Here is a 13,450-nt window from a genome sequence, read left to right as displayed (position 1 = left end):
TTTTAAGCAGCCAATAAGTTTGGATGCCTCAGTGTTTGGTGTCCATCTTGAGACATGTTGGGCCTAATTTTCAGAGCTCCCACAACTTTGATCAACTTTAATTGGAGGCACGGTGCCGATCATTTCTTGAAATCAGGCCCAGCCAAGCACCCAGAAAAGCAGGCACAACAAATCATTGGCCACTTTAAAAAAAAAATCTGGTCCAGAATGTGGGCCAAATTCCTATCTGCTGCATCATGTACATTGGTAGATTTACACCAGGGATGCATTCAGCCCTATGTGTGTTGCTGGTTTTAACGTCATGTCACCAAAAAGTTTTACCAAAAATATTTTCTCACCAACACACAAAAAGATGAACCTTAACTCATTTCATTAGGATGTTATTTGTAAGCTCTAAGAAAGGTATTTTAAGTGTCAAATAGATATTGTGAGCACCTTCCAATTTAATTAGTCTTTGTCTAAATGGCATATCCAAATATATGGAATAATAATACATTTAGTCTTAAGATATGAGATGAATGTTTTACATGTACTAGAAAAAGATCCATTACTCGCAAGCTTATTTGGTGTGATTCTCTTTTCACACCAATTTCACACTGGTTTAACAACTCTATTTTAATGAAGTCATTCCAGTGTAAGAGAGATCAGAATTAAAGCCTTAGACATTAGACATAAAAAGCATCCATCTTGTCCATTACCCGTTGGCCTCTACAAATAGAATGGAATGTGAATTTCATATGGGAGGGAGGGAGCTGCTACACAGAAGGTTTACATCATGGTTAGTTACCAATGAGCTGTCATTAATATATTGCTGTTATCTCTTGTGGTCATCTGCTGACAAAATTGGGATTTTTGAACTCCCCTTGCTAATTGATTATCCACCTCATTTAACACAGGAAAGGAACGACAGACTGTGTGTAGAAGAAAATGCCTTCGAAGCACTGGAAAAAGACTTCCAAGAAGTCATCAATGAACTTATGGGAGATAAAAGTCTGGAGAAATTCCGAATAGAATATGAGAAGCTCCACACGGTTATGAAGAAATCGTATGAAAATGAAAGGCGTCTCATGTCAAAATGCAGGGAGCTGAATGCTGAGATTGTGGTGAATTCGGCTAAAGTGGCTACAGCCCTGAAGCTCTCTCAAGATGATCAGATGACGATAACATCACTGAAGAGGGTAAAATTTAAATAGAATTAAATACGAACAGAAAATATTTAATGGAGGACGCAGTAGTTAGCTGAGGGAAAATTTTAATCAGTTCAATGTCTTGAAGATATAGTTCTGCTATAGAGAAGTGATATGAGCTAGTGGACTGAGTATAGAGTTGGGAGCTGAAACCTTCTGTCTAACCTCTGCTCTTCTACTGACTTGCTGAGTTGCATTTGGGCATGTCTCAACATCTATCAGTCTAATTTTGTGCTTATTTACACAGTCCACTCTAACTCTGTTGGCTTCAAAGGAGTTACTAATTCTTTGCTTAAGATGATTTATCTGTAAAATGGGAGTAATATTAAATACTTCACAGGGGCATTTCGAGATTAATTAGTTGATGTTTCTGAAATGCTATAGACATTTTAAATATTGGCAAGACATGAAAAATCCACCTGCCTATTGCAAGTAGGATTTTTCCCCAAGGGAGTGTCATGAACTTTTGTAAATTTTCATTAAAAAAAATTAAGCTTCTTGTCCTTATGTTTGAGAAGACAACCATCCATATGTGATCTGAGTGTAAATTCTTGGGAGTACTATCATCCCAAGTCAGCAGATGTAACGCCGACAGACCCTGGTTGTCGGCAGGCGGGATTGAACATGGGACCTCAGTGCATGAGCCTCTACTGCATGAGCTAAAAGCCATATGCCTCTTCAATAAGGCTGTAGAGTAGACTCATTAATAACTGGGATTATTTATTCTGCAGAAGAGACGAATGAGGGGGGATTTGATAGCTGCTTTCAACTACCTGAAAGGGGGTTCCAAAGAAGATGGACCTAGACTGTTCTCAGTGGTAGCAGATGACAGAACAAGGAGTAATGGTCTCAAGTTGCAGTGGGGGAGGTTTAGGTTGGATATTAGGAAAAACTTTTTCACTAGGCGGGTGGTGAAGCACTGGAATGGGTTACTTAGCAAGGTGGTGGAATCTACTTCCTTAGAGGTTTTTAAGGTCAGGCTTGACAAAGCCCTGGCTGGGATGATTTAATTGGGGATCGGTCCTGCTTTGAGCAGGGGGGTTGGACTAGATGACCTCCTGAGGTCCCTTCCAACCCTGATATTCTATCTCTCTGAGTGGTTTTGGTGTCCCTAGAGCTTTCTCCAGAAGCTGACCAAATGCTTTACACCCAGGAGGTGTTCTTGTGCCTCTGCTACTGCTCAGGGCTTTCCCAAATTGTGGCAGAATGAAAACTGTCTAAATTCTTGCAGGTTTTTCCTGATGCTAATCAGATCCTTATAGACAGTTCTGAAATTGATGCGAATCATGTCAATTTCACTCTGCTTCTATCTGGGCAATCTCTCAGCAGGAGTGGAGGGAGGCACTGGAACTGTTCCTGGGGAAGAAGACTCAAAAAGTGGAAGCTGGGGAGGGTGATAGAGTAGCAGAGAAATCCTCTCATAAATACCATAAAGCTGAAGAGGGGTAGAGTGGGAAGGATATTATCTCTGCTAATCTCAGCAGCCAAGAGGCTGAAGGGATGTACACAGTAACAGCACCCACCATTGTAGTAGCCGAGAGACTGGTGTGGAAAGGGTGTATGACGGGTTGGATCACAGAAACCCCCTTGGGACTCCCAACTGATGTGCCAAGACTACTTCTGCCCCTGCTTTCCCTGCCAGCTTGGGACTCCAGCACCCTGTCTTGCTGAGCCATTCACTCCAGTCTGCTCCAACACAGACCCAGGGTCTGAACCACGTGCCCCAAAGCTGCAGAATTAACTGAAAACAACTTAAGAAGTGTTCCTGTCTTTAACACTCAGATGCCCAAACCCCAAATAAATCAGTTTTAGCTTGTATAAAGCGTATACAGGGTAAACTCAAATTGTTCGCCCTCTATAACACTGATAGATATGCACAGCTGTTTGCCCCCACCCCCAGGTATTAATATATTCTCTGGGTTAATAATATGTAAAAAGTGATTTTATTAAATACAGAAAGTAGGATTTAAGTGGTTCCAAGTAATAGCAGACAGAACAAAGTGAATTACCAAGCAAAATAAAATAGAACATGCAAGTCTATGTCTAAGAAACCTGAATGCAGATAAAAACCTCACCCAGTAAGCTTCCTTTTACAGACTAGTTTCCTTCTAGTCTGGGTCCAGCAATCACTCACACCCCCCTGTAGTTACTGTCCTTTGTTCCAGTTTCTTTCAGGTATCCTTGGGGGTGGAGAGGCTATCTCCTGAGCCAGCTGAAGACAAAATGGAGGGGTCTCCCAGGGGTTTAAATAGACTTTCTCTTGAGGGTGGACACCTCTCCCTCCCCCTGTGTAGAATCCAGCTACAAAATGGAGTTTTGGAGTCACATGGGCCAGTCACGTGTCCATGCATGACTGAGTTTCTTACCAGCCAAGCCCCATTCCTGGGAAAGCTCAGATGTGGACTGGCGTCTTCAAGTGGTTCTTGATTGGGCACTTAATTTGCACATTGCTTTCTCCAGAAGCTGACCAAATGCTTTACAAAGGCTACTCAAAAATCAAGCAAGTATACGCCAATATTCATAACTTTGAATACAAAAATGATACATGCATACGAATAGGATGAATAGATTCAGTAGATCATAACCTTCACAGAGATATGTTACATGGCATATATAGCATAAAACATATTCCAGTTATGTCATATATATACATTCATAAGCATATTTCCATAAAGCCTTATGGGGGCACCGTCACCAGGTGGAGGACAATATGTTACAGTTAGAGAGGCAGGGCACAATAAACAGCTCATAACTGTTACTCTTTTAAAGCACAGGGATGTGCTGATGTGGGGGCACAGAGCACAGGTATTGCTCAGTTTGGCTAACAGGCTTAATCTTTGGGCTAAGTATTCAGGTATCACTATAACATTGTTACAAAAATGTTTTTATCATGTCTTTGAGAAACTCTTTAGTTGCTATTGATTTTTTTCAGCGTACCCTCAAAATTGCTTGCTGTTTTGCTGTCTGAAAAGGAATCCTATGACTAATCCTAATTTCACTGTACTTCACTAGCATTTCACTAACTAGTTGCTTTGAAAAGATTGTCAGATGTGCAGGGCTAGAAATTGCAGCATAGACACTTGGGCTTGAGCTGGAGCTGTGCTCTGAGACCCTCCCATCCTTGCAGGGTCTCAAAAATAGGGTTCTAGCCCTAGCCTGAATGTCTATACCGCAGTTTTATAGCCACAGTGTCTGAACCCTGCAAGCCTGAGTAAGCTGACTCTGGCCAGCTGTGGCTATGCCATGGGTCTTTTATCACAGTGTGTGCTAGGGAAAGGAGAATTCTCTTGGGGCAGTTCCTGTAAAAACAATAAAAGTAAAGACCTAAATGTTGGTGACTGTTGGTCACGGAGGTAATGGGTGCAGAGCCTTTTCCTTCTAGATCACTGGATCAAATCCAAAAGAAGGCCCCAGTCCTGCAGTCTGAACAGCAGAAGCAGACCCATGCACCTTGTGAAGTCCTGTTGAAATGTTCCGCTGCAGAGGCCTGATTCTTTAGATCAGATTGAAGGAAAGTGGCCTAGGTCAATAGTGATCAGCAGTTGTTACCGTTTGAGGCTGCTCAGCCCTGTGTTTTATGGTTTCAATCCATTTTCTTATGTACACTTCACATAATAGCTCTTTGTTGACAGTCACATCAGAGAAGCTAAGTACTGAATTGAACTACAGAGAACAAATTTCACGCTTGCCTCTAGAGGTGTCCCACCATGTTAGGATGGAGGGACATTATCAGAGCAGTGTTCAGAAGCCTGTGCTGCCCTTGCTGTGGCTAATAGGACTTCATTCTCCAGGGCTGTCAACCCAGGACTGTTAACCAGCGCTACTAATTTTCGAGCTTGGTCTACACTGCAGACTTATGTTGGTATAGCTGTATCAGTCAGGGATGTGGAAAATCCACACTCCTGAGCAATGCAATTATGCTGACCGAACTCTGTGTGCAGTTCTGGTCTCCCATGTTTAAGAAGGATGAATTCAAACTGGAAGGGGTACAGAGAAGGGCTACTAGGATGATCCGAGGAATGGAAAACTTGTCTTATGAAAGGAGACTCAAGGAGCTTGGCTTGTTTAGCCTAACTAAAAGAAGGCTGAGGGGAGATATGATTGCTCTCTATAAATATATCAGAGGGATAAATACCGGAGAGGGAGAGGAATTATTTAAGCTCAGTACCAATGTGGACACAAGAACAAATGGATGTAAACTGGCCACCAGGAAGTTTAGACTTGAAATTAGACGAAGGTTTCTAACCATCAGAGGAGTGAAGTTTTGGAATAGCCTTCCAAGGGAAGCAATGGGGGCAAAAGATCTATCTGGCTTTAAGATTAAACTCGATAAGTTTATGGAGGAGATGATATGATGGGATAACATGGTTTTGGTAATTAAATATTCATGGTAAATAGGCCCAATGGCCTGTGATGGGATATTAGATGGGGTGGGATCTGAGTTACCCAGGAAAGAATTTTCTATAGTATCTGGCTGGTGAATCTTGCCCATATGCTTAGGGTTTAGCTGATCGCCATATTTGGGGTCGGGAAGGAATTTTCCTCTAGGGCAGATTGGAAGAGGCCCTGGAGGTTTTTCGCCTTCCTCTGTAGCATGGGGCATGGGTCACTTGCTGGAGGATTTTCTGCTCCTTGAAGTCTTTAAACCACGATTTGAGGACTTCAATAGCTCAGACATAGGCGAGAGGTTTTTCGCAGGAGTGGTGGGTGAAATTCTGTGGCCTGCGTTGTGCAGGAGGTCAGACTAGATGATCATAATGGTCCCTTCTGACCTAAATATCTATGAATCTATGACAACGCTGTGGCAATGGGAGGGCTTCTCCCGTCGACATAGATACCACTCAGGGAGGTGGATTAACTATGCTCTCTCATCCCTGCAGGTAGCGTCTTCACTAAGCACTACAGCACCTCCACTGCAACACTGTATGTGTAGGCAAGCCCTCAGTCTTTGAAAAATTAAATTGGTGCAATCACTTTTGTTACTTAAATACCCATACAGTTACAGATCATAATGGTCCCTTCTGACCTAAATATCTATGAATCTATGAATCTACAGCTTATGAACCAGCTGCTTTATAATCTTTAGAAATCTTTTCCACACATTTTCTGAACGACTGTTAGTACAACCATCAAGTATAGCTCAGTCTCTGGTGTTAATTATGCAGTAAATTGCAATGCATTTTTTAATGACTAATTGTAATTTGATTATCTAAAAGATTATGACATGCTCTGTATTTTCTAAGTCCTATCTTTCCAATGAGTAATATGTGATTTTTAAAAACAGAGGTTTCCATCATCAGAGATTTCCTTTCTTTTAATCTTGAATGTAAAAGAAGCAACCACTGAAAACTGAAATTTTGTCATAGAGAGCATAAGGATCTACAGGCCCAATCCTGTAACCTTTACTTTTAGGTGAGCAATCATTACTTACCTGAGTAGCCCCATTGACTTTTGTGAGAATACTCACCTGAGTAAAGTTGCAAATTCAATTGAAGTTAATAAAAAGATTCCCCATGACTTCAGTGGGAGTTGGATGGGAGGCTGATATCGGGATCTACTAGTGCAGACCTTAGTGCCTATACAGAGTTACATTGAAAGGTTTGGGGTCTAAATCTGAAATAAATCTCCAAACTCCTAGTAAGTCTGGTATTTGAATTTTAACTAGTACGTTTGGCTTATGTTTCTTTTCTTCTCCCACAATACTGAGAGCTAGAGACACCTACCAGCCTTGACTGCTAACTTCCTTACTTCCATCTGTTTGTTACACAACCTTCATAAGATATTAAAGAGACACTCTTAACATGGAATCTAGTAAATTTCAAAAAAAAGTTAAAAGCAGCTTAAGTTACTGCAACTATGCCTTAGTCATCTGGCAATTTTTGTGGCATCACAACCACATTTTCCTATTACAAAAAGTTTCTCTCTCCAGTTACTGGGTGAAAGAGACCCCTCCCCCGCAGTTCTCCCTCCAAAAAACAAAACAAAAAAACCCACCTACAACCAAAGGAGGCTGACTAGGACTCCGATTCAGCAAAATATGTAAGCATCTGTGTCAAGGTTCCCTCCCCACTCTGAACTCTAGGGTACAGACGTGGGGACCTGCATGAAAGACCCCCCTAAGCTTATTCTTACCAGCTTAGGTTAAAAACTTCCCCAAGGTACACACTAGGCCTTGTCCTTGAACAGTATGTTGCCACCACCAAGCGTTTTAAATAAAGAACAGGGAAAGAGACCAGTTGGAGACGTCTTCCCTCAAAATATCCCCCCAAGCCCTACACCCCCTTTCCTGGGGAAGGCTTGATAATAATCCTCACCACTTGGTGCAGGAGAACACAGACCCAATCCTTTGGATCTTAAGAACAATGAAAAATCAATCAGGTTCTTAAAAGAAGAATTTTAATTAAAGAAAAGGTAAAAGAATCACCTCTGTAAAATCAGGATGGTAAATACCTTACAGGGTAATCAGATTCAAAACATAGAGAATCCCTCTAGGCAAAACCTTAAATTACAAAAAGACACAAAAACAGGAATATACATTCCCTCCAGCACAGCTTATTTTACCAGCCATTAAACAAAAGAAAATCTAATGCGTTTTCTAGCTAGATTACCTACTAACTTTGCAGGAGTTGTAAGGCTGCATTCCTGATCTGTTCCCGGCAAAAGCATCACACAGACAGACAGAACCCTTTGTTCCACCCCCCTCCAGATTTGAAAGTATCTTGTCCCCTCATTTTGGGTCAGGTGCCAGCGAGGTTACCTTAGTTTCTTAACCCTTTCCTGGTGAAAGGGTTTTGCCTCTGGCCAGGAGGGATTTTACAGCACTGTCTACGGAAAGGTGGTTACCCTTCCCTTTATAGTTATGACAATCCACCTAAATGTAAGCACAAAGTAGTTCCACCACAGCTCTAAATACGGCTTAAACTAAGACATATGAAGTCAATAGGATTACGTATGGGCTTAAAGTTAGGCATACGCTCAAGTGCTTTGCTGAAGCAGGGCCTCACTAACTCTCTACATGGGAAACAGCTAAAGTGACTTTGTGAAAATAGTCTCTGTGACAGGGATTGGATGGCCTTGAGGGACGATGGAGGGGGAATACAGGTGCAGTTGCCCTGAACTGCGACAGTATTGTCAACAAATGCACAAAGTAAACTGGAAAAAAAGTCTTTTTTCCCCTCCTCTAATCTCAGTTATAATGATTTTAGGTATTACTTGTAACTAGAGTAGATGAAACATTTTAAGACAGAAATATGATTTTTTTAATGTCCCTTAAGACATGAAGTCTCAGAGAGTTGAGTGAGTTTTTGGCCATAAAACTCCCATTGGCTTCAGTGGGAGTCACGCAACCAAATCCTACAACAAGAGTTGCAAATGTTAAGCCCAGTGTGTCTATTAGAGAAAATGGACCAGATCCTCAATTGATTTTAAATAGATAGTGCTTGACTGACCTAGTATAATATGCACTGGCCACAGTGAATAGTCCATGGAAGGAGAAAACTGATATATATCTAAATATGAAAAAACACCAAAACCTGTATTATTAATTAACCAAGACAAAACATTCTGAATCCAATTTAATTTGTTAAACTGTTTTCCCATGATGTTCCCAGGAGATTGAAAAAGCCTGGAAAATGGTAGATGCAGCCTATGACAAGGAGCAGAAAGCAAAGGAAACCATTCTCTCATTGAAAGAGGAAATTATGAACCTGACTAAATTAGTGGAGCAAGGATCTGGATTATCACTGGGTCAAGAGCACAAGTAAGTTATCTCCATGAAGGAGAGAGCGAGCCTGATCCAATGCCCATTGAACTCAGTGGGGCTGGTTCTCCATTGCCATGCACTTTGTATAGTCACTTACACCAATGCAAGGTGAGTGTAAATCAAAATAGTAGTGTTTTACTTCCACTTTGCACTCACTTTTCACTGGTGCAAATGACCATGCAAAGCACAGGACAACAGAAAATCAGGCCCATTGAGTTCAGTGGGTGTTGGATCAGGCCCAGAGAGATCAGATGAAAATGTCCTAGGATCTGCCAGCCTGTCTTGTCTGATCTCTGACTGATTTTGAGAGCTGATCCTGCAAATGTTTGCACTCATGATGGCAGCGTGGTCCACTGGGGTGGCCAAACTTACTGACCCTCCGAGCCGCATATGACAATCTTTAAAATTTGAGAGCTGGGATGCTCCTACCGAAGCTTGGGGCTTCAGCACGGCAGGGTATACCTGCCGGGGCTTGGGGCTTCTACCTTGCGGCAGGTGCCTTCTAGGGCTCGGGGCTTCAGCCCTGAGCTCCCACTCCCTGCTAGGCGGAAGCCCCTAGCCCTACCACCCTGCCGCAGGACTGAAGTTCCAAGCTCCCCCCACAGTCTGGTAGATGGAGAATGGGGGCCGGTGGGGGCTCCATGAGCCGAACTTTAACTGTAAAAGAGCCTCATGTGGCTTGCGAGCCATGGTTTGGCCACCCCTGGACTAGAGACTGGAAGTTGGGAGACCTGGATTCTATTCCCGGCTCTGCCACAGGCCTGCTGGATGATCTTGGGGAAGTTGCTTTTGTCGCTCTCTGTGTTCTCCCATCCATTATCTGTCTTGTATATTTATGCGGTAAACTTTTCAAGGCAGGGATTGTCTCTTACTTTGCATTTATGCAGTGCCTAGCACAGTGACGCTCTGATTTCAGTTGCGGCGTCTAGGTGCTGCCATAATACGAAGAGAGACCAGGAATAGTTTGATTGCTAGCTCATCAGATCAGGGAGTGTTATTTATTTATGACTTGTGCAGCAGCAAGACCTCATCAGTACAGCCGCCCCAGCCAGATGGATTGCAAAGAGAATGGACACAGCAGTGCAGGGACCCTGGAAAATAGTGCAAAAAGGAGGTGGCTGAAAGACTTTCCAAGGGGCACAGGGTGGAGTAGCTGGAATGTTTATCTGTTGTTACAACTCTTGTTTTGGGGAATTGCTGGGATTTTTAGACCCAAGAGGGCAGTGAAAATAAAGACAGCATGATTTATGGAGTGGTAGGTTAAATTTTGTGTTCATCTGCCTTGATCACGACTCTTTAATGAATATAGTAGGTAGCTCATGTATTTGATGGACAGCTGCAGTGGACTAATTCAAAAGGAGTTCAAAATGAAATGTGACTTTTAAACTCCCAATCATGACAAAACAGCTTGTTCTGGTATCCGAGAGAACCCAAAGGGGACTGCGACATTGCTTGACTATTATTTCCTTTCTTCCAGTATCCGGGATTTGCTGAGGTTTAAAGAAGAAGTAACAAAGGAGCGAGACCAGCTCTTGTCAGAGGTTGTGAAATTACGTGAAAGTCTAATCCAAACTACAGAGCAACAGCAGGAAACAGAGAGGGCAAAAAATGAGGCGGAAGAAAGCATTGCTCAGGTCTGTGCAGCTCACCAGGTTGCAAAAGTCGTCTTTGTCCTGAACCATTCCCCACCTTTGCAATTGATCTCCATTAACTACTATGCTGCTACCTGCCATTTCACATCCCAAACCTTTTCAGGAGGCTCGCCGAGGATTTCCTCATCAGTGCTTTTTATCCTTTGCCTTATTTCTCCGCTATTTTCTTTGCAAAGCAGTTTGTCAACTATTGACTCCTTCCAGAGCTGCCAAATCTCCTGCATTTGAAGGAGATATCTGAGTCATATTTCAGAGTAGCAGCCGTGTTAGTCTATATTCGCAAAAAGAAAAGGAGTACTTGTGGCACCTTAGAGACTAACAAATTTATTTGAGCATAAGCTTATCCGATGAAGTGAGCTGTAGCTCATGAAAGCTTATGCTCAAATAAATTTGTTAGTCTCTAAGGTGCCACAAGTACTCCTTTTCTATCTGAGTTGTAGTTTCCTCTTGCTTTGAGGCTGTCCCCTCCTGCATTTGAAGCTTCCGTGTCTGCAGGAGGTTTCCTATCTGTGAAGGTTATCATACTGTGAATATGTTCCTCTTACTACAGAAGCCTGCTGGAGGTGTAGAAGGCTGGGAATGTGTAAGAGGACATGTAAATGGGGAGAGAGCAGGAGGTCAGGGGATGGTGGGAGGCTCCCAGATGCAGAAAGGAGAGATTCAATAGGGGAAGGAGAGGTGAAAGAAAATAATATGAGTGTGATTTGGAGGGGAGAAAGAGACAGCAGAAGGAAGAGGAGGCAAGAAGGAGAGACCTGAAATAAAGAGTGGAAAAACAAAGAGAGGTGGAGATAACCTTCTAGCTAGCACCAGGGCTTCTTGTCAGGCACAAACAGTAAAGCAGGTCTGGGGTCATGCCCTGCACTGCCATGTGGGACACCTGGGTTCCATATCAAGTCCTGGTTTCTCGCTTCCTGAGCAGAGAGTAGATGATATAAAGCAGGGGAAAACTGGGTATCTGTGCTGCTCTGACAAGGATGTGGGGAGACAGCCCTGCTACAGAGAGGGGAAATGAATGAGAGCGAGAGACAGCCATCGCACTTGTACTGCTGCTGAAATCTTTCCACACTGCATTTAGTTTTCAGACATTTACTGGGGAAGACCTTCCCCAGCCCTTAGACTTACAGCTATATTTTACTCTTCAAGGAATCAGTTCCCATTGTTTCTCTGCTCTCACCATAGTCACAGTCCACTCTGTGCAACCTGCCCTTGGGCCCTTCAGTGGGATCGTCCAAAGGAAGTGGGTCCCAGAAGCACTTCACTTCTGGCAACCTTTTATCTAGACTCTAGCAAATCCAAATCATGTGTTCCTGGGCCACACGTTGCCTCTGAGGCACAGAGCCATGAAATCTGAAATTAGAGTAGCTGTGGCTCAACAAGTAGTCCATCCGAGCTGCTAGGTCACATGATGAGATCTTCATGGGATGGCAGTGGTCGTTGGGAAGAGGAGCTGTTGTCTACTGTTGCCGACCTTAAGCAGGGAGAGAGCCCAGGTCTGTTGGAGGCTATTGGGAGGGAGTGGGCTGTGAGCTTATCAAAGGGAGGGAAACACTGGAGGACTAGGGAAGGGCCCCAGAGAGGGAGGGGAGAATCAGTGGGGCTAGAAGGAAGGAGCCTTAAAAAAGCTGGGATGCTTCACAGAACCAGAGGGTTAAACCGTTTGCTCATTGACGGTCATCACTGACAGGGTGTGTGCCATGGAGTGCGCTTTGGCCCTCCCAGAAACTGCGCCACAACCCCAAGACAGAGGGCTCCATCCTTAGCTCATGCTTGGCGCAGCTGAAGGGACAGGCAGTCATGGCCTTAGCTCAGGTGGAGCTGCACAGGACTGCTCTATTCTGTGCTGGTTAGAATGGTCCCTGGTGGACCGGCCCATCCTGACTCTTCCCTGTCCCCTGCTGGCTCTGAGGGGTGCTGGGCCAGGGAGGCAGAAGCTTGTTGACATCATTATCGTCTGTTAAGTGAGGGGCTTTTCCCTTTAAAAGATTCTATAGAGAGGCTGGGAGTAAGAGCAGATGTTGCAATGAACATTGCCCTGGTGGTCTGGCTTCCCCCTCCTTCTTTACTGTTTACTTGTGTGTAATAAATGTTTATAAAAATGGCTTGTTTGGTGAGGTACAATAAGCAAAACCATGGCCCCGGCAACACAGCTTGGAGCCCAAGTTAGTTTCAATGTTGTGACTGTAAACCAAGGATCAGATGGGGTAACTTACAAATGAAAACATCCTAAAAGCCCCAATGGATCCCTAGTGGAGTGTTCTTGCTGTTAGTCCTCAGGGTCAAAATCATGGTGTTTGGGTGACAGGTGACTCTCAGCTGTGGTAGGTATCCTCAGCTCTGTTGAATCCATCAGAGCCTTCTGGCTGGCTGCTTTTAGGGTATGGTGATTGATGGCTAAGAAATCCTTGTAATTAATAATTTGAGCTCATCATCTGGGGGGTTCCAGAAAGATAGCTCTCCTAAGAGGGAGCCTGTTTACCTCTTAGCAGTTCTTCCGTATTCCATTCAGTGGAAGGCAGTATTAAACAAAAGCTGCTGGGTCTCAAAGCTAAGCACAATAAGAATAAAGGGAAACTGTACCTGATTTGTTTGAATAAAAGACAGGCAAGGCCCTAACTTCTTTTTTTCCTTTGTCACTGTGTGATGGCAGTTCCAGCAGGAAATCCAGATGCGTCAGAATGAGGCATCCCGGGAGTCTCGAAAGAAGGACAAACTGGAGAAGGAGTTTAAACACATTCAAGTGGAAATGGACAACAAGCAGAGTGAAATAAAGGCACTGCAGCAGCATGTGCTGAAGAACAAAGAGGAGCTCCTAAAACTGGAACAGCAGCTCAAGGAACAGAAGGTAC

At 43.5% G+C, this 13,450-nt stretch overlaps 1 protein-coding gene across 6 annotated transcripts in view; it reads left to right on the top strand.

Annotated features, from left to right (window-relative positions):
- The window catches only part of CFAP58 (cilia and flagella associated protein 58), a 450,792-nt gene that overhangs the window by 3,576 nt on the left and 433,766 nt on the right, over positions 1–13,450 (top strand). For all 6 annotated transcript variants that reach the window (XR_012160075.1, XM_073354431.1, XM_073354433.1 and 3 more), the window contains exons 2-5: positions 897–1,178; positions 8,798–8,946; positions 10,427–10,583; positions 13,252–13,446. Coding sequence is in view for 5 of the 6 variants with exons in the window: in XM_073354431.1 (XP_073210532.1) it covers positions 897–1,178; positions 8,798–8,946; positions 10,427–10,583; positions 13,252–13,446 (783 nt within the window). In the remaining variant the exon portion in view is untranslated. The remainder of the gene's footprint in view (positions 1–896; positions 1,179–8,797; positions 8,947–10,426; positions 10,584–13,251; positions 13,447–13,450) is intronic.

Source organism: Lepidochelys kempii, chromosome 7, assembly GCF_965140265.1.
Source record: "Lepidochelys kempii isolate rLepKem1 chromosome 7, rLepKem1.hap2, whole genome shotgun sequence".
In the NCBI taxonomy this organism is placed as follows: Eukaryota; Metazoa; Chordata; order Testudines; family Cheloniidae; genus Lepidochelys; species Lepidochelys kempii.
This window is presented reverse-complemented; position numbering and strand designations above follow the sequence as displayed.